The sequence below is a fragment of the Rattus rattus genome, chromosome 16 (genome assembly GCF_011064425.1).
Source record: "Rattus rattus isolate New Zealand chromosome 16, Rrattus_CSIRO_v1, whole genome shotgun sequence".
Classification (NCBI taxonomy): domain Eukaryota; kingdom Metazoa; phylum Chordata; class Mammalia; order Rodentia; family Muridae; genus Rattus; species Rattus rattus.
In genome coordinates, this window is record NC_046169.1 from 40958548 (window position 1) to 40978038 (window position 19491).

The window sequence follows — 19491 nt, forward strand, 5'->3', positions numbered from 1 at the left end:
TCTGAGGGCTTCTGGTGGGCAAGGGATTCCACCCACTCTTCACAGAGTAGAAGCTCCCAGATCCAACCAAGCTGAAGAAGAGGCTCACTTGGGGCAGGGAACTGGCACTCGGGGTTTAGCCTCCTCCTTTTAACAGCCATTTGTTTTACGTAGGATTTTTCTTCGTTTGCTTATGTTCTTTTGCAGTGCTGGACTTTAAGCCCAGTGCCTTGAGGGGTCCACTTCTGAGCTACATCTCCAGGACTCGATCACCTCATAATCTGTTGCATCTCTGAGGCAACAGTCGATCCCCCTCGGCATCTGTGTAGACAGCGCAGTGGCTCAGATACAGGGGGACAAGGATAGACGTGCTCAGACAGAGACCTGGAGAGAGCTTGTCTCCCTCATGGACCAGTGATGGCGAGAATCCTGAGTGTTCTGGTTACCAAAAAGCCTGGGTTCAGGATCTCCTGGAGCTGGAGTTACCTGTGGCTGTGAACCAATTAGTGACTGCTCTGGGGACTGAATGGAGGCCTTCTGGAGGGGTAGGAGCCATTCTCAACTGCTCAGCCAACTCTCCAGCCCCACGGAGGCTGGCTGGCTGGCTTGCTTGCTTTTCTTCCTTCCTTTCTTCCTTCCTTCCTTTCTTTCTTTCTTTCTTTTCTTTCTTTCTTTCTTTCCTTCTTTCTCTTCTTCTTTCTTTCCCTCTCTCCCTTCCTCTCTTTCTCTCTGTCTCTCTGTCTCTGTCTCTGTCTGTCTCTCTGTCTGTGTCTCTGTCTGTCTCTGTCTCTGTCTCTGTCTCTGTCTCTGTCTCTGTCTGTCTCTGTCTGTCTGTCTCTGTCTCTGTCTCTCTCTGTCTCTCTCTGTCTCTCTGTCTCTCTGTCTCTCTCTTTCTCTCTCTCTCTGCATATGCATGTGCCTTAGTTAGGGTTTTTCTGCTGTGAACAGACACCATGACCAAGGCAACTCTCATAAGGACAACATGTAATTGGGGCTGGCTTACAGGTTCAGAGGTTCAGTCCATTATCATCAAGGCGGGACCATGGCAGCATCCAGGCAGGCATGGTACAGGAGGAGCTGAGAGTTCTACATCTTCATCTGAATGAAGCCAGAAGACCGGCTCCCACGTGGTTAGGATAGGAGTCTCATTGCCCACTCCCAAAGTGCCACACTTCCTCCAACAAGGCCACACCTCCTAATAGTGCCATTCTCTGAGCCGAGCATACACGAACCATCACAGTGTATGTATGTGTATGTATGCTTGCACACTCATGTATGCAGGTTGGTCGTTGACATTAGTCTTTTCTTTAGCCACTTTCCACCTTATATTTTGAGAAAAATGGCTGACCCTGGAGTTCACCGATGGGCTTTGATCTGCCTACCAACCCTGTGTCTGCCTGTCCCTACCTCCCAGGGCTGTGATTAAGGACAGGTGCTGCCGTGTGTGGCAGTTTACACGAGTTTTGGGTATCTAAATTCTGGTCTTTGTATAACAAAGCACATTTACCAAGCTGCCTCCTTGTGCTTTGAAACAGAGTATTTTTATGTGGTCCAGGCTGGCCTCACACTCACTGTTGAACCCAGGCTGCTCTCAACCCTACAACCCTATCCTCCTGTCTCACATCCCTAGAGTTAGAGTTACAGGTGTGGGCCTCATGTCTGTGGCTGTAATCCAAACTCGCCAGCAGACGTCAGTGGAAGCAGTGTGTGAGTGTGAATATGTGTGTGAATGTGTGTATGGTGTGCGTACGTATGTGTGCATGTGTGTATGTATATGGTGTGCATCTGTGAGTGTGTGCATGTGAGCGTGCATGTGTGTGTGTACTTTGTGTGATGTGTGTGTGTGTGCACATGAGAATGCATATGTGGGGTGTGTCTGTGGAGTGTGGTGTGTGTATGTGTGTGGTGTGTGTATGTGAGTGTGTACGTGAGTGTGTGTGTGTATGGTTGGGGGTCATACCTACTGATTTCATGTGTGCATGTGTGCATGTGTGTGTGCACTTTGTATGATGTGTGTATATAGTGTGTATGTTGTGAGAATGAGTATGTGTGTGTGTAGTGGGTGTGTGTGAAAATGCATATGCATGTGGGGTACGTATGTGAGTGTGTGTGTGTGTGTGTGTGTGTGTGTGTGTGTGTGATATCTACTGATTTCAGCCTCTCCCAATCTGAGTAGATTTCCATCTGTGATGATCTTTTCATTCTGCTGCACTCCCTTCGGGATTCAGCACCCAGAGATTGCGTGTCAGTTCTGACAAGCTCCGTAAGCTCAAAACAAGAAAGAAAACCAGCTAATTCTCTCCTTAGCCTTTTTCCTCAGAGGCTGTTATTAGAATATACTCTGGTGGGCCAGAAGTATGTTTTCACGTTCATTAACCTCTCCCTCCCCATCTCTCTCTCTCTCTCTCTCTCTCTCTCTCTCTCTCTCTGCGTGTGTGTGTGTGTGAGAGAGAGAGAGAGAAAGAGAGAGAGAGAGAGAGAGAGAGGAGAGAGAGAGGAGAGAGAGGAGAGAGGAGAGAGAGGAGAGAGAGGGGAGAGAGAGAGAGAGAGAGAGAGAGGAGAGGGGAGAGAGAGAGAGGAGAGAGAGAGAGAGAGAGAGAGGGAGAGAGAGAGAGAGAGAGAGAGAGGAGAGAGAGAGAGGAGAGAGAGGAGAGAGAGAGAGAGAGAGAGAGAGAGAGAGAGAGAGAGCGCGCAAGCGCGCCAAGGAGCACATGTACAGGTCAGAGGGCAGCTTGCTGGAGGCAGTTGCCCACTTCCACCACATGGCTCTCGGGATGGAACTTTACCCATGGAGACTTCTTGCCATCCGGGGAGCCGCTGTGTCCCGAATGTGCCAGTCTCGGCCACATCTTCCCTAACGATGCAGCATGTGGGGAAGACAGCGAGCACACTGCGAACCATGTGGGAACCCTGGAGTTCTGTCAATTCTCAGAAGCAGCTTGCGCTCTGAGCGCTTTGGTCCTCTGGGGGTGGAGGGGGCTGGGCCGGGAAGGTTTGCCAGCAAGTTCTGCCCACCAAGCACACGTGGGCGGCGATTTGTTTTCTGCATCTTTCTAGAGACTGCAGGCTGGCGAGGATTGCTGTCTAGTGACAGGAGTCTGAGACTCAGTTATGACAACTGTGTCAATGTCATGCATACCCTGCTTTTGGTGAACATGAAAAACTGCACCACACTGAAAGACTCCAGCTATGAGAGAGGGGCAGGAGCCAGCAGAGGGCAGCCAGAGTGACCTGTCTCCTACTATGTCCAGAAGAGATACCTGGGGATGGGGTCAGCACATGCATACATGTAGGGGATGACCTACACCGTGAGGGGTTTCAGAAACATGGACATGTTTTGGACACACTGTTCCCTCTGTTAGAAAAGCAATCGCCTGTGTTTATAAACGGACATCGCTGTTGCCATTTTTGGTTCCTAGAAATGCCCTAGGGAGAAGTTATTTTTGGTAAGGGGGTCTTCCTGCTTCAGTGTGTAACTGTGAACCGCTGGTTTGAAATCTTTTCTAGCATGGGCCAAGTGACAGTAAAGCAGGAAGTGATCTTGGTGGAGGATCTGCTAGGTGTCAGGCAAGGTGCTTGCCTGTGTGTGCCCCCATTGTGTGCAAACCTGTGTGTGCATGTGTCTGTGTGTTATGTGCGTGCTTGTGTATGCACTGTGTGTGTGCCTGTGTGTGCATTGTGCCTGTGTGTGCGTGTGTGTGCATTGTTTGGGTACCTGTGTGTCCATGTGTGTGCATTGTGTGTGCCTACGTGTGTGCATTATGTGCGTGCCTGTGTGTCTCTGTGTGTGCATTTTGTGGTTGCCTATGTGTGCATGTGTGTGCATTGTGTGTGCCTATGTGTGCCTGTGTGTGTGCATCGTGTGGGTACCTGTGTGTGCATGTGTGTGCATTGTGTATGCCTGTGCTTGCATGTATGGGTGCATCGTGTGGGAGCATGTGTGTGTGCCTGTGTGTGCATTGTGTGGGTATGCATGTGGGTGTGCATGTGGGTAGGCCACGTGACAAACTTGGGTGTTGTTCCCCATTTGGGCTTTTAAAAAAGTTACATTGATTTATTGTGCAAGCACACACAATTGCAGAGGTCAGGGGCACCTTCCAAGTGTTAGCTTTTTTCTGCCACCAAGGGGCTCTCAGAGACTGAACTCCATGCTGATGGTGAGCACCCTTATGTGGTAAGCTCCTTTGTCTGCCTCTAATCTTGTTTTCTGGTCTCTTGATGGCCTGAAACTCTGAGCCCTGGGGCTCCCCCTGTCTTGTCTTCCTGGTGCTGGGATTCCAAGCATGTGCCCCAATGCACTCTATGTGGGTTCTGGCGGTTGAACTCAGTTCCTCATTTTTGTGTGGCTGGCACTTCCCAGCCCAAGGTACATCTCTAGACGCTGCCCTCCCCCTCTGTTGTCTCATTACTCGAGAGGACAGAGCCACAGAGAGCTGAGACCTTGCCTCTGATGTCTCTCAGCCATTTAGCGTAGACCAAAGGTTTGAATGCGGGTGTCTTCATAACTTACTATACACCAAAACTTGGAAAAAGGAACATAAGACAAAAGCTATCTTACTTTTGGGGAGGTGGGAGGGTAGTTTGTTATCTGATCATTTGAAAATCCCAGAAGACTTAAAAAGGGGGGGGGAGGAGAAAAAAAACAACCCCACACTTTGGAAGAAATGATATTGAATCAGACATAAAGGAACAGCATGCTTTTGGGGCAACTTATTCCTCCCTCCACACTGGGTGGGCAAGGCATCTGTGTTCCCATTTTGGGGTGAAAAAGTGGATGGAACTGGCAAATGCAACTCAAGGCTGGATTCTGCCTGACTGTCCCCTTTCTATGGTGGGCACTATAGGGGTGATGTTGGCTGTCTGTGGCAGACCCAGCTCCTTCCCAGGATTTTCCCACCCTTTACCACCTAGTCCTTTTCTAGTCCCTCCAAATACTGTGCCTTGGGGATGGAGAAACTTTTGGTAAAACTGGCCTGTTGGGAAACAGAACAGACAGAGAACGAAAGCCAGGGGTGAACCCAAGCCACTTCTGCTGGGACAGCAGGACAACTAACCAAAATGTAACCATAACCCCCTCAACTATGGGCAGAAGTTCACTCTAGCCCTGTCTAATCCAAGGTTCACAGTGATGTATGACAATTTGGATAAAGACCCTTCAAGCTTAGGATGTCTCCAGATTTCCTGGTCCCTTAACAGGTGCCACATGGGTTTTGAATTTGGATCTGTCTGCCCAGCTGCAGAGAAATGAAGTAGTGACCCAGGCAGGGTTGGGGGTAGTGAAAAAGGTCACCATGACAGGCCCAGGCCCCTGGAAATTCCCTACTGCCTAGAATCGAGCCTCAGCCCTTCTACTTCCCTGAAAACCCAGGAGGTGGTTCTGTGTTCTCATGGGGGCACTTCCTCTTGTGGCTCTTGAGTTGGTATAGAGCCTGCAGGAGCCAGGATGCTCTAAGCCCCCACACTGGACTCACCCTGAGGCCTTCCACCTGAGTGCAAGCGAGCTGTGACCTTGAACCTAGAGCACTTCCATCAGCTGGGTCCCCAGGGACAGCTCTGCTCCAGGGAGTGACTTTCACACCACTTCACCCCGCAGGGCAGGAGCCAAGCAACTTTCTCCACTATGCTGGTAGTCTCTTGGCTTGGTTCACAGAGGGAGGTCCAGGGTGGGGTTAATGGCTGGAGACACCCTCTGAGGTAGCTCTGACCTCTATTTGACAATCACCAGAAAGAGCAGGTGGGACCACTCCAGGGTACCTCCAGTGTCCCCTCAGGAGAGTGAGCTATTGGAGACCTCCTGGAATGTCCCCTCAGTACTGGGCATCTGGACTGTGCTTAGAGATTTAAGGGCGAGGAAGAGAGGAAAAAGAGGAGAGGAGAGAGAGGAGAGGAGAAGGGAGAGGGAGAGGAGGAGGGAGAGGAAGTCCCTGGTGCCTGAGAGGCTGGGTCAGGAGCGCGTGGCCGCGGACGGTTGGGGGCGCGCCGGGCTGGGGCGCGGAGCCGCGGAAGGGGCGGTGCGTCGGGGTCCGCGTCGGGGTCGCGCGTCGGGCGCGCCGTGGCCCCGTCGGGGCGGCGGGAGCTGCGGAGCCGCCATGGCGGACCTGGAGGCCGTGCTGGCCGACGTCAGCTACCTGATGGCCATGGAGAAGAGCAAGGCGGCGCCGGCCGCGCGCGCCAGCAAGAAGGTCGTCCTGCCGGAGCCCAGGTACGGCTCCGGCCCTCTCGGTCCTTTCCAGACCTCTCCCTAGTCCTCTCCCCCACCTCCCGCGCTCTCCAGTTCCCTGTAGTCCCCTCCTGGCCCCTCTGGTCCTTTCTCTTCTTCTGTGCCCCCCACACCCCGCCAGTACCCTCCGCCCCGCTGTCCCGAGCTGGTTGCAGGGTTGTCTGTCAGCACCCCTGCCCCCTGCAGTAGTAAGTAGACCTTGAGTTCTCAGTTCTGTCACCAGCGCCATCACCTGAGCCACTTTCCCCAACTTGGACCCCTGGCGGCCTGCCCTTTCTGGAAAGGATGACAGGAGAGCCACTTGAACCTAGCCTGGTCTTGCAAGACTGGAGGTTCCCGTTGCACCGGCTCAGGCTGGCCACTCGCTGCCAAGTTGCCTTTAATATCACTACTGATTTATTATTGATTTTACTGAGGTGTGATATTCTCTTAGAGGTGTACTTGTCCCGGGGAGTTCCCGCCGGTGTTACAGAGTGGGGCTGTGGGCTCACTTCTTAACGGACCCCACTGCCAGTTGCTTAGCCGGTGTGGTTTCCCGAGTTGACGATAAAATTGGCTCGGACTCTATAGCCACCCCTGAACGGTGCAATTCTGTAAGGATCTAAACCGAAGCTACGCCCCCTTTAAAATGGTCAAGCATGACACACCCATGTGGTGCCAATGTTACTCACCTTCATGTGTGGGAAAATATATACATTTATTCTTCCAGTTTGTTGAGCTCCTGGGGATGGGACCCAGGGCTTCATGCACGCTAGGTAAACAGTCTGTCTACCTAGCAGCATTCATAGACCCCCACCCCCAACCCGGAGAACATTTCAATGCTGAGCGATGGTCAGATTATTTTTTCCAAGCGTGTTTGTGAGCCCCGTGATCCAGGGAGCATCAAATCCCTGTGCTGTGTTTGCTAGGAAGAGTCACACTGTACACACAGCTGCGCTGGCTGGGTATTTTTGGCTTGCCTTCCCTTCCAAGCCTTGGCCCCTCGCTGGTTTTTGGGGCGTGTTGCTCCTGACAGAGTAAACCAGGCACAAGGGGAGACTGGACAGTGCACACCCTCCTAGAGTTTAACCCATCTGAAGTTCACTGAAAACAGGACTTGACTCAAATCTTCAGTAAGTGGGAGGGACCAGACCCAGGACTCCCCAAGTCACAACCAAGCAAGCCTCAGTAGAAAACTTTCCCTATGGGGGGGGCATGTGGAAAAAAAATCTTCATTTCATTCTCTCTTCCCTTTCCTCTGCCCCCACCCTTCCAGGGGCACGGAATCTTAACTATGTATGGTTTCTATATATAAAACCAATAAATCACAACTTATGGGGAGCTTGATGGGGGAGAGAGTATATAAGATTACTAAAATTAGGAATGTCTGTCTACTCATTCCCCCCCCCTTGGTGTTTTTAACCTAGCTTGACTTTTCTGTGCATGGTTGCTCTTAGGTGCACACCCCAGTGTGCCTCACTTCTCTGTACAATACCCCTCTGCTTTGACACGGTCTTCGGTGATACTTTGTTTCAAAGGAGATGTGCTAATGGCTGGGCTTTTGAGTCTTGATGTCTTAAGGTTAAGGGATGTCTATGGGAGAATCCAGTGAGGTTAGAGTCCTTCGAGGACTGCTAATCTGCAGCTGTTTTTCAGGTAGACCCTTGAATTAGACCATCTGTCCCCCCTCCAGGAGTCTAATCTGTTGCCCATTTGTCTCAGTGGCTTCAGCGCCCAACCAATAACCAACCACTCAGCCACAAATGCTTCTGGTTCCTTGCAAGGGTTTGACTATTGGAAGACACTGTTCAGAACTGTGTTTGTCCAAAGAGGAGCATGTGTTTGAACTTGCCCCTTGGTCTTTCACTATCGATTTTTTTTTTTTAAATTTCTAACTAATTATCTGGTCACTCTCAGTATTCTTTGTGCTTCCTTATCTCGTTACTTTGCCTCTTCCCAGTCTTCAGTAGACAACAGTATCTCATTTATGTCAACAAAACAGATCTGCAGGGCCCAGTCTCCCTTCTAGTCAAGGGAAAAAAAATCTCAGGAAATGGAACACTGAGCACAAGGGGAGACTTGGCCTCCTGTGAAGTGGCAAGAAGCAAATGTTTCGTTATGCTGACACATTATTCAATTAACAGGCTGATGGGTGTAAATCCTCTGAAGGATCACATCTCTGCTTTACTTCACCCAAACATTTGTTGAGCTACTGGAGCTGATAACGGGGCCTGTTGGAGGTGGCAGTTGTGACCCTTGCAGCCCCATTAGCCAGGGCGTTTATATACTGTGTCCATGGCATGCCGTGATGACGAGAAATGTTCCGATTGAATTGGGTCTAACTCATGGGTGAAGGCCCAGAGAGCCAGTTTTTAAGTCATGCCATGACTAAGACAGCTCTTTACACTGGGTCCATCTCTCTGATTACTTTTCTCAAACAGAATGTTACTGAGTCGACTTGAAGTCCCATGTGGCTGAAGGGAGTTGAGTAATGAGGCCACGTTTTCCCCAAAGAGACCCTTTCTGTTTACTGGATGTTGACAAAGTTGGGTTCTCCACTGGGATGTGGCTCTTGTCAATCATTCGTGCTAGTGAGTGGGGGAGCAGAAAGAACACAGCTTGGGCCGTGGGCATGCCAAGGATGTGTAGAAGTTAAGGACAACCGTAGCCATTGGTCTATGCTGCCCAGTTTGTCTGAGTCACATCTTGTTCATGGATGGGACAGCTGACCCCATCCCCACCCCACCCCCTGTGACTGACCTGGAAAGGGCGTGGCCATCTGCCCTTTCACGCTGTGGTCACTGGAGAGAGTCCTCCTCCCTCGTTCAACTTTTAGGACACCCCCTGGCTTCCTTCTGTGCACACGGCCTAATGTGGAAGAATGGGATAGGAGCTGAGAGGGATGGGAAGTAGCCAGGTGGTGGCTCTCTGCAAGCTTCCCGTCCACAGCTCTGCAAACCAACCAACCCGCAGAGCCTGGAGGGAGGTGTTTTGTTTTTGACAGGAGTCATTCTAAGATGGAGTGGCGGGGGGAGGTGGGGGACACAAACTGGAAAGACAATTTGTTCTGACATTTCCATTATTATCTCATTCCTGGTCAAAGTTAATTTGTGCCAGTGACTTGGAGAGGCAAGGGCTCCTTACAGCCGGGGGTTCTTGAAAACAGAGCGATCAATTTGGGATGAGGACCTGCCCTGTGGAACACTGTAAAACGCTTTAAATCGAAGCCCCGTGTGTATCTCTTTGAGGTACAGGCAGTCCCTGGTTCAGCGATCTGTTCTTAGAGACAGCCTTTTGAAGCACTTGCTCAGGACTCCCACGAAGCCTTGCCTAACTCCCATGAAGACAGGCATAAAACTCTCGGAAGGATGTTAAGGCTGGGGGAGACGCATGGAGAGTCTCTGTCAGCAGATGGATGGATGGATGCCAAGGGGGAGAAGTTAGATTGGAAGCAATCGGGGGGGGCTCTTCTCCCAGGGACCCCCAACAATCCAGACAAAGGAAAGGTGTCTACTACATCGTGGCACAGGAACCAGCATTACTGGGAATGTCTCCTCTGCCAGATCTGGGCGCCATCGTGTGTGGCGCATAGCCACAGCAAGCGTACACACCGTTCTCTTGTTTCTCAGAGGGATCTGTGCTCAAGAAGACCAGGGAAGGGAAGGCAGATAACCGTACAGAGGGCACAGGATGAGGGGTGCAAGGTGTAGGGAGTGGAGCAAGGTTCCCCATTCTACCAGCGGAAGCAGTTTAGCACACCAGGGTTGCACAGAATAGCAAACCACCTCGCTTCTTACCTCGCAGGGAACGGATGTAACTTTCTGTTTTTACGGATGTAATTTTCTGTTTTTTTATTCTGTGGGGGGGGGTCGGGGTCGTGTTGGGAGATCCCTGGTGTGGCTTTGGGACATCAGGAATATCCTCGGAGGCTGTGAGAGAGCAGCAGCTCCTCTGGGGCCTCCGGGGAAGGTAATTATGATTAATCGAGCCTGCAGGTGGTGCCCTGTTTCCCTGAGCCTGAGGCCAGAACCACGGTGTGGCGCCTAGCCTTCCTGGAGTGGTGGGGAGCTGCGGTGGGGAGCTGCGGCCAAAATCCCCTCCTCTCTCCCCTTCTCTCTTTCTAAGAAAAAAAAGCTAAAAAGGGAAAGATGGTCCATTTAGCTTTAATAATAAAATCACTATTCCAAAGAACCTTTGCTTATTAGAGAAGAACGAGAGGCGAAGACTACTGTTGGAGAATGGTGAGGAATGGCGAGCTATGAGCACGGCTGTCTCCCCATCCCTCCATCCCTCCGTGGTCACTGGCAATTGGAACAGAAATGGCGAGATCGGTGTGCTGGCTAGTTTTCTGTCACCTCGTTACAAGCTAGAGTCATCGGAGAGGAGGGCGCCTCAATTGAGGAAAAGCCTCCATAAGATCATAAAGTAGGCAAGCCGGTGGGCAGTTCTCTTGATTAGTGATTGATAGGAGATGATCCCGCCCGTTGTGGGTGGGGCCTGCCCATTGTGGGTGGAGTCATCCAGGGCTGGTGGTCCTGAGTGGTATAAGAAAGCAGGCTGAGAAAGCCATGAGGAGCAAGCCAGTAAACAGCACCTCTCCTTGGCCTCTGTATCAGCTCCTGCCTCCAGGTTCCTGCCCTGACTTACTTTGGTGATGAACAGTGATATGGAAGTAGAAACCGAATAAACCCTGTTTTCCTGAGTTGCTTTTGGTCATGGTGATCATCACAGCGACAGTGGCCCTGACTAAGACACTGGACACTTTTACTTCTGCCTGTGTGGTTATGGCTTGGAAGTCACAGTGTAGACATACAGGCGGGCCACAAACTCACAGAGATCCACCTACCTCTGCCTCCCAAGTGCTGGGATTAAAGGCAAGTACTACCAGGCCTGGCTTTTCCACCTCATTTTGGGGGACAGTGTCTCTCACTGAACCCAGGACTCATTGGCTTGAAGAGACTGGATGACTAGCAAACCGTAGGGTTCCATTATCTCTCCAGTTCCATCCCAGCCCCCAGAGTTAGACACACACTATTACACACAGTATTTATGTGGGTGCTGGGGATCTAGACTCAGTTCCTACTGTGCACAGGTGGAGGCAGCTTCTCCCAGGTGGTTAATGCATTCGTGCGCCATTTGCACCTGGTAGGGCTGGGTGACCCCTCTGTCCCTGCTGCTCCAGTCTCTCACTGGCTTCCCTCTCTCTGTTCTCACTCTCTGTTCTCACCACTGCTGCAGAGTTGGAATTCCCAGCCCTTCTGATTACTCCGTGGGTCTGTCCTCACACCCTGTAAATGTCACTTCTAATTTTAGAACTCATCTTTTGGGTCCTCTGAGCTTTGGCCAAATCATACGCATATTTAAATACACTTTATGCGAGGCCCTGTGGGAGCGGGGTTCTGCACCCAGATACCCGGTGGCTGGTGAAGGTCAGCTTGGACTCAGCCTTGGGTCTACGCACACTGCTTCCTCTTTCCATGGTGTGAGAGGCAGGAGTGGGAATGGCATGAGAGGAGGGCCCTGAAAACCCTCTGCCACCTAGGTCTCTCTTCTTCCTGTGCCCTCCTTCCTATCTGTGACGAGTGTGGAAGAAGAAAGGTTCCAGAACAGGAGTCAAGAGCTGGACAGTCACCCCTCCCCCCAATCTAAAACACATGATATCTACTCATTGCTGATCATGACATGTTCCAACACAAACCCTGTCATAACCCTATTTATTTATTTATTATTTATTTATTCACTCGTTCCTATGGAGTGGAACAAGGGGAGAGAGCTATCGAAGACTCTCAGGCACAGATAGCTGGAGAGGAAAAGGCAGTTTTCCACTACACTCCCAGGTTGCTGGGGTTGGGTGTGATAGCATGCTTTGGAAAAAGCAGGACGGTGCTGGGAGTGGGGATCAGTTGGCAGAACATTTGCTCAGTGTGCATAAGACCCTCAGTTTGATTCCCACAACAGCTTGTAAACGAGGTGGGGTGCGCACATCTATAATCTCAGAACGGGGAGGTGGAGGCAGAGGGTCAGGGGTTTGTCAAGGTCATCTTTTGCTACATAGTGAGTTAGGGGCCAGCCTGGGCTACATGGGAGCCTGTCTCAAAAAGGAGGGAATGAGAGACAGAGAGACAGAGACAGAGAAAGACAATCAGAATAGAGAGACAGAGAGACAGAGAGACGGACATACGCCCAAGCATGTATACATATGCATACACACACAGAGAGACAAAGAGAGACAGAGAAACACAGGGAGAGACAGAGAGACAGACATGCATGCATACACACACACACACACAGAGAGACAGACACAGAGAGACAGAGACACACAGGGAGAGACAGAGAGACAGAGAGATCCACAAGAATGCTTGTACATACATACATACACGGAGAGAGACATAGACAGAGACAGAGAGACAGAGAGAGACAGAGACACATAGGGAGAGACAGAGAGACAGAGAGATCCACACGAATGCTTGTACATACATGCATACACAGAGAGAGACAGAGACAGAGACAGAGAGACAGAGAGAGACAGAGACACACAGGGAGAGACAGAGAGACAGAGAGATCCACACGAATGCTTGTACATACATGCATACACAGAGAGAGACAGAGACAGAGACAGAGACAGACAGGCAGGCTCGCACTAAGCAGCAGTGTATGGGAAGCCCTGGTGCCAGGCTGCCTGGAGGAGGTGGAGGCAGAACCATGGAAAGTTGAGGGGTGACTGGCTGGGGCAGGGCAGAGCAGCTGCTGAGCCCTAGAAGCAGAACTAGGTTTGCGCCCCTGTCGTGTTTTCTCCACTTTCTTCTTTCAGCTGCCTAGTGTGGTCTTGTGTGTCTAGACCTTTCTACACAGCACTCCCTCCCCTCTTTCTGTCCTTTCTCTCTTCTCCCTGCCCCCCAATCCCTTTAGTGAGATCTGGGGTCTTCACAGGCTCTAGACTCTGTCCCTTCCTTCCCTCGTGGGATGAGGCTGCAGGCTTCAGTAGTAAGTTCCTCCACTCTCTGTGAGACGGAGCAGACCGTAAAAACTCAGAGAGTCCCACCCTTGTATTCGAGGAGCTCTTGGAAAGTGCACTGGCTGGTTTTGTGCCGTCGACTTGACACACGCTGGAGGTATCGCAGAGAAAGGAGCCTCAGTTGTGGAAATGCCTTCATGAGACCCAGCTGTACGGCATTTTCTCAACTAGACCAAGAGGGGGTGGACCCAGCCCATTGTGGGCGGGGCCGTTCCTGGGGTAGCAAGCGGGCCCCGCAGACGGACTGGAGCAAGAAAAACGAAGTCTTCAGCGACCTCTGAGCGTCCCCACCTCCGCTGTTTTGTGCTGGAGGGCGGGGCTGCCACCCTTTTCTTCTCCCAGGTGCCCACCAATCAACATTCAAATCAGCATCAGCACCCACCCCACTTCCTGACGAATCTGATTTTCCTAGAATTCTGTCCTTCCCTCACCGTAGGGAAGGAGAATGTCCTGACTTCCTGCTCTTCCCCTAAGGGCTTCTTCCTACCAAAGTGTCCCTTCACCAGTCCGCCAAGGACTCCACTGGGACCCTCACTAAGCAAGGACCTTTGGACCAGACAAGAAGTCTTCCCTCGGCAATGTGTGATAACCAAGTCCAAGGTTTCCCAGGGGCTGTCTATGGCAGCCACTGCTTGTAATGGACAGGGTGCCCAAGGTCCTCGGTGCTACCGCTTGGCATGTTTGGTTCATTTGACTTTTTTTTTTAAGAGTGTAGTATTGAGATTTTAGAGGAGTTCTTGTTTTCATGATTCTTGTGATTTTTCCTGATTGTTGTACCCAGGGCGTGACAATGGCTTCGTCCTTAAAATGTTATTTCTGCTCTCACCCTGAGAGACCTTGGCAGCATGGGGAAAACCTGGCTGCCTCTGTCCTGAGCCAGGTGCCACCACAGTAAGGAAATGCCTTCAGAAATTCGGGGTTGGGGATTTAGCTCAGTGGTAGAGCGCTTGCCTAGCAAGCAAGCGCAAGGCCCTGGGTTCGGTCCCCAGCTCCGAAAAAAAGAAAAAGAAAAAAAAAAAAAGAAATTCACTGGTTCCTTCAAAGTGGGAAAAAGAAAGAAAGAAAGAAAGAAAGAAAGAAAGGAAGGAAGGAAGAAAGCAAGCAAGCAAGCAAGCAGGCTGAGCAAACCGTGGGGAGCAAGCCAGTAGCAGCACCCTTCATGGCCTCTGCATCAGCTCCTGCTTCCTGCCCTGCTTGAGTTCCTGCCCTGACTTCCTTTGGTGATGAACAGCAATGTGGAAGTGTAAGCAGAATAAACCCTCTCCTCCCCAGCTTGCTTCTTGGTCACGATGTTTCTGCAGGAATAGAAACCCTGACTAAGACAGAAAGTGAACAGTTCAGTCACACAACTCTGACACCTTTGGAACATTTGTAGCGTCACAAGGCTGTCCTGTAGTGCAGTCTGAATGCCAGGTTCCTTCGGTCCCTGTGTGGTTCTCCAAACACAGCCTCTGAGCATGGTGGCTCTCCAGCCTGCCTTGGCTTTTATGGGGAGATCTCTGGTTCCTTGTACACTGAAGTGTGCACATTGCTCTGTAGTCTGCTCAGTGCAGGAGCGGCCATATTTGGTAAGAGCTGAAATTCACGAAGATATCAAAGAGATAGGTGTAAAACCATCCCGGTTACTATAGGCGTAGTATCTTGGGTGTTGAAAGTGTACGTGGTCAACTTAATCCTCAGTTCTGTTTTAGGAAGAGACTTTTGGCCCTGTGAATGCTTTAAAATCCATGACATCAGTTCTGTGACCAGGGTTTAAGTTAGGGTGTGGAGGGAGGTGTGGGCTTATACATACATTTTGCCTGTCACCTCGACAGCTATGGGCTGTTGGGTGCTAAGTGGGGATGCCAGGCAGGACTGAGAACCCTGCGGTTGTGTACTGGGATTAGGAAGAAGGTGGACCTTAATGGTGCTGAGAGCCTCCTTGCTTTATGAGGAATGTTAAAAGGAGCTTCTCAGCGACTCAGAAACACAAATCCTATTAGACAGGGAGGGCACCACTCTCTTAACCCTGGTGGTCAAGCCGTGCTGTGTCCAGAGCTGGGTGTGACCGAGCACTGAGGCTCTCCCTCCTTCCCAGCAAGTATTCTGAGCCATATTCCCAAGCAGCACACTCTGGCGACTGCCGCTGTGCGAATGCCAGCCGGGGGGGGGGGTGTCAATATTTCGCATCATTAACAAGAAGATCTGTGGTGGTTCCCTAGTCATCTCATGCAGGGTTTCTGTAACGGCGTGGCTCTCAACAGGGATTTAAGTTAAAATTGTACTAGAAGTGCCTACACGAATCAACCTCCGTGTGGCTGCTCAATACCAAAGACCGTCTTTTAGCTTCAAAGGCATCGAAGGCTGTGATTCCGGTTACATCCTCTTTGTGAGGTATGGGAGTCTGGAGGGTGTGGTGGTAGGGCCAAGCTCTTGCCTACCTTGTGTGAGGCCCTGCTCAAAAAGGGGAAGAAAGACAGGAGGAAGAACCTTCTGTGCGTGCCTGAGGGGCTTGCCGGTGGCTGATAGGTCCAGTCAGCACTGGTCTCCGGTGACATCAATCCCAGATGCTGTGCCTCTGCAGTGTGGTCTCACCGAGTTCCAGCAAACTCTGGTGTGTGCTGTGCTCCGCGCTGTGTCACACATGCATACGTGTGAGTGTGCGTGTGGAGACCTGAGGTTAGTCAGGGCTAGTGAGAAGCCACCCACATTGGTTTGTTGAGACCAAGTCTGGGCCAGAATGCACAAATTAGGCTGGGTCGGCCAGTGAGCGAGTGCCAGGGATTCCCCCAGACTCTGCCTCTCCAGTTTGGGGATCAAACTCAGGTAGTAGTTGCGTTTCAAAGGCAAGCAAGCATTTTGCTGTCTGAGCCATCTCCCCGCCCTCCAAAATCTCTTTCTTATAAAGGCACTCTGACTGGAGAGAATTGTAAGTGAATCCTGTCACTAGAACATGAAGTGTGAAGGATGGTGGTCGATCTCTTAAGTGGGGTGGAAAAGAGTTTCTATTTATGTAAGCATCTCTGGACGCTCTCCCTCTGGTGAGACCTGGGGTCTTCACAGGCGCTTGACTCTGTCTGTGCCTTCCTTCGTTGTGGTATGATGTTGCAGTCCTCCATAGTAAGTTCCTCCACTCTTCCTTAGATGGAGGAGACTGTGCAAACTCAGAGAGCCCCACTCTTGTACTCGAGGAGCTCTTGGAAAGTGCCCAATCTGGTCACACATCTCTGACACCATTGGAACATGTGTAGCGTCACAAGGCTGTCCTGCAGTGCAGTCCGAATGCTAGGTTCCTTCTGTGTGGTTCTCCAAACACAGCCTCCGAGCATGGTGGCTCTCCAGCCTGCCTTGACTTTTATGGGGAGATCTCTGTTTCCTTGTATACTGAAGTGTGCACATTGCTCTGTAATCCACTCAGGGCAGGAGTGGCCATGTTTGGTAAGGGCTAAGTAGTGGCTCAGGTAGGACACCACCTGATTGGCAGGTGTCTTCACCCATGCCTCTGTGGACTCCTCCTCTTCCCTCTGACAGACACATCCAGGGTCTAATCAGTAGCAGGTTGACTTGCTTATATATTATGAGAACAGATGCCCGCCTGGGTTTCTGTGCTGTAGACTAAGTGGCCTCCCCGATGGCTCCTGCAGAACATGCAGCACAGAACCGGGGCTGCTCTCTTTGGCAGCACCACACCACTGCCACTTCCAGCTCAGCGCTTGGCTTGTGGCTCCCCTCCCATCTGTCTGGGACAGTGTGCATGCTGGCAGAGTCCATCTAGGAAGGGGTGATGAGACTGTGGCTCCATAGTCCCTCTGCTTCCCCAAAACAGGCTTGGATCTGAGGTGTAGACTGGTCCTTACCAAAGAGACCGCCACGACTGTCTGACTTCTCGCTCCCACTTGTACACGCGTGCACATGAGACCTGAGACATGCTGGCCGCTGTTGAGTCATAGATTTAGATTCAAAATTACTCATTAACTGTTGGCTGCTCCGGGTCAGGGCAGAGCCGCAGGAGTGGGTGACAATCTGGTGATATGGATTTGATGGATTCGAGCCCAGTGGTCATGGGAAGGCTTGGTCCTCCCATGGTCCTAGCGTCTGGAGAGAGACCACCTAATGCATCTTCAGGAGTCACAGTTCGGGATGGAGGGAATGGAGAAGAGGACATTGTGTCGGTGAGGAAATGCTCACAGTTTTGAGAAATGCAAAAGGAGAGTGGTACTGAGTCAGGGACCTGCTGCTGGAGATTTGCTTTAAAATACTTTAAAAGGTGGAGAACGTATGGGAGGTGAAGGAGCTTCAAATCCTGGTGGCTGCTAAGGATGGGCCCTACTCTTGCTGGCTGCTGCTGCAGATACACAATAACTTGTAGTTGTAGTTGTTGTTATTTTGTTATTACTATAGACAGGATCTCATGTAACACAGGCTGCTTTCTTTTTTGTTCTTGCAATTTGTATCTTTATTTTTCTATTGGATATTTTTTAAATTTACATTTTAAATGTTAATTTCCTTTCCCGGTTTCCGGGACATAAGCCCTCTATCCCATCTCCCTCCCCTTCTTCTATAAGGGTGTTCCCCTCCCCATCAACACCCCCCCCAACATTCCCTACACTGGAGGTCCAACCTTGGCAGGACCAAAGGCTTCTCCTTCCATTGGTGCCCAACAAGGTCTTCCTCTGCTACATATGCAGTTGGAACCATGAGAGACACAGCCAGAGCATGTCAAATACAGAGGTGAATGCTAGCCACAAACCACTGAACTGAGAACGGGATCCCCGTTGAAGGAATTAGAGAAAGGATTGAAAGAGCGGAAGGGGCTTGCAACCCCATAAGAACAACAATGCCTACCAATCAGAGATCCCAGGGACTAAACCACTATCCACAGGCTGCTTTTAAGCTCACTTTGGAGCCAAGGGTGACCTGGAATGTCTGATATCCCACTTTCTGACTCTAGAGTGCCTGGGTTACAGAGTGCACCGCCATGCCCATTTCCGGCAGAGCTAGGGCTGGACACCGGGGCTCGTTGCATGCTGGGTAAGCAGCTTGTGCCCCGAGGTACATCCCCAGCTCTGGTCTGGGAACTCTTATGGCGATGGCGAGGTATGAAGGTGCTAGCTGCACACTTGCAGGGTGGAGGGCCTCAGTGGTCACACGTAAGTTGACGGTGACAGCATCACACAGATGCACAGTAACTTCCTGGTGCAAAGGACTTCACTGAGCCTCCTCAGGATCTAGAGTCAGAGCGTCGAAGATAAAACCGGACCGGAAGGGTGGGAGAGGCTACCTAGTTCAGACAAGCTGCACTTCAACCACACTGTCACCCACACGGCTTCTTAATAAGATGCCTGCAACAACTTGCTATTTAAAATTACACCTGTGAGCTGGCTCAGCAGGTGCTTGTGGCTGAGCCCGGTGAACTGAGTTTGATCCCCCAGGACCCACATGGTGGAAGGCGAGAAACAACTCCCACAAATAGTCCCCTGACCTCCACATGCGCACCAGGACATGCGCACAACCCTCCTCCACCCCTAACATTTTGCGATGATTTATGCATCTCTGAATACACCAGTATATGAGAGGAAGCAAAGTTTTATGAGAGAATCTGGATAAGCAAGAGCTACAGAGTCTCTAGAGAAGGTGCAGTGTTGTGCAGAAATCAATCCGACCTCCAGACAGCGTGTGCATTCCGGAAAACACGGGGGGCTGGGACCTCGCTGGTGGCAGAGGGCATCTGCCCACAGGGGACACAGTTGTGGGTTCTGTCCCCACCACTGAACAAAGCCTGTGAAGTGGTTCTCACCCTACCTTTAACACAGCTCCGCATAAAATTATCATCACCGCTCGTTCATAGCTCTAATTTTGCTAGTTGTGAATTGAAATGTAAAGATCTGATATATAGGATGTCTGATATGAGGCCCCTGTGAAAGTGTCCTTGCCCCCCTCCCCCAAAGGGGGGTGGTTTGCAAGCCACAAGTTTGAGAACCGCTGCCCTGAGGCACTTTGTGAGTGGATTCTTGCCGACCCAGAAGAGAAAAGACACAAAACAGCCAATAGGATATCGAAACACATGAGGCATGTGGCAGAGCCACGTCCCCAGTCCTCGGAGTTGATTTATGAACGGGTAGCTTTGAGCTGGGAGGGTCTGGTGGTCTCTGATAGCTGCTATTAGGTCAAAGTATAATTCTACGTTTCCTGCAAACAAACAAACAAAAAAGATTTCTAGAGCATTTAGTTACAAAGTCTTGGTGGAAGCACTGTGTCAGGATTCAAAGGAATGTATCTCTGTGGGCCCTGGGGGGACACCGGGCTTTCCTAAACAAAC

The 19491-nt window shown here is 51.0% G+C and overlaps 1 protein-coding gene across 1 annotated transcript in view; it reads left to right on the forward strand.

Annotated features, from left to right (window-relative positions):
- Positions 1–6009: 6009 nt before the first annotated feature.
- Grk3 (G protein-coupled receptor kinase 3) overlaps positions 6010–19491 on the forward strand; it is a 108003-nt gene continuing 94521 nt past the window's right edge. The window contains exon 1 of the mRNA XM_032886630.1: positions 6010–6181. Coding sequence (XP_032742521.1) covers positions 6069–6181 — 113 coding nt within the window. The 5' untranslated portion in view covers positions 6010–6068. The remainder of the gene's footprint in view (positions 6182–19491) is intronic.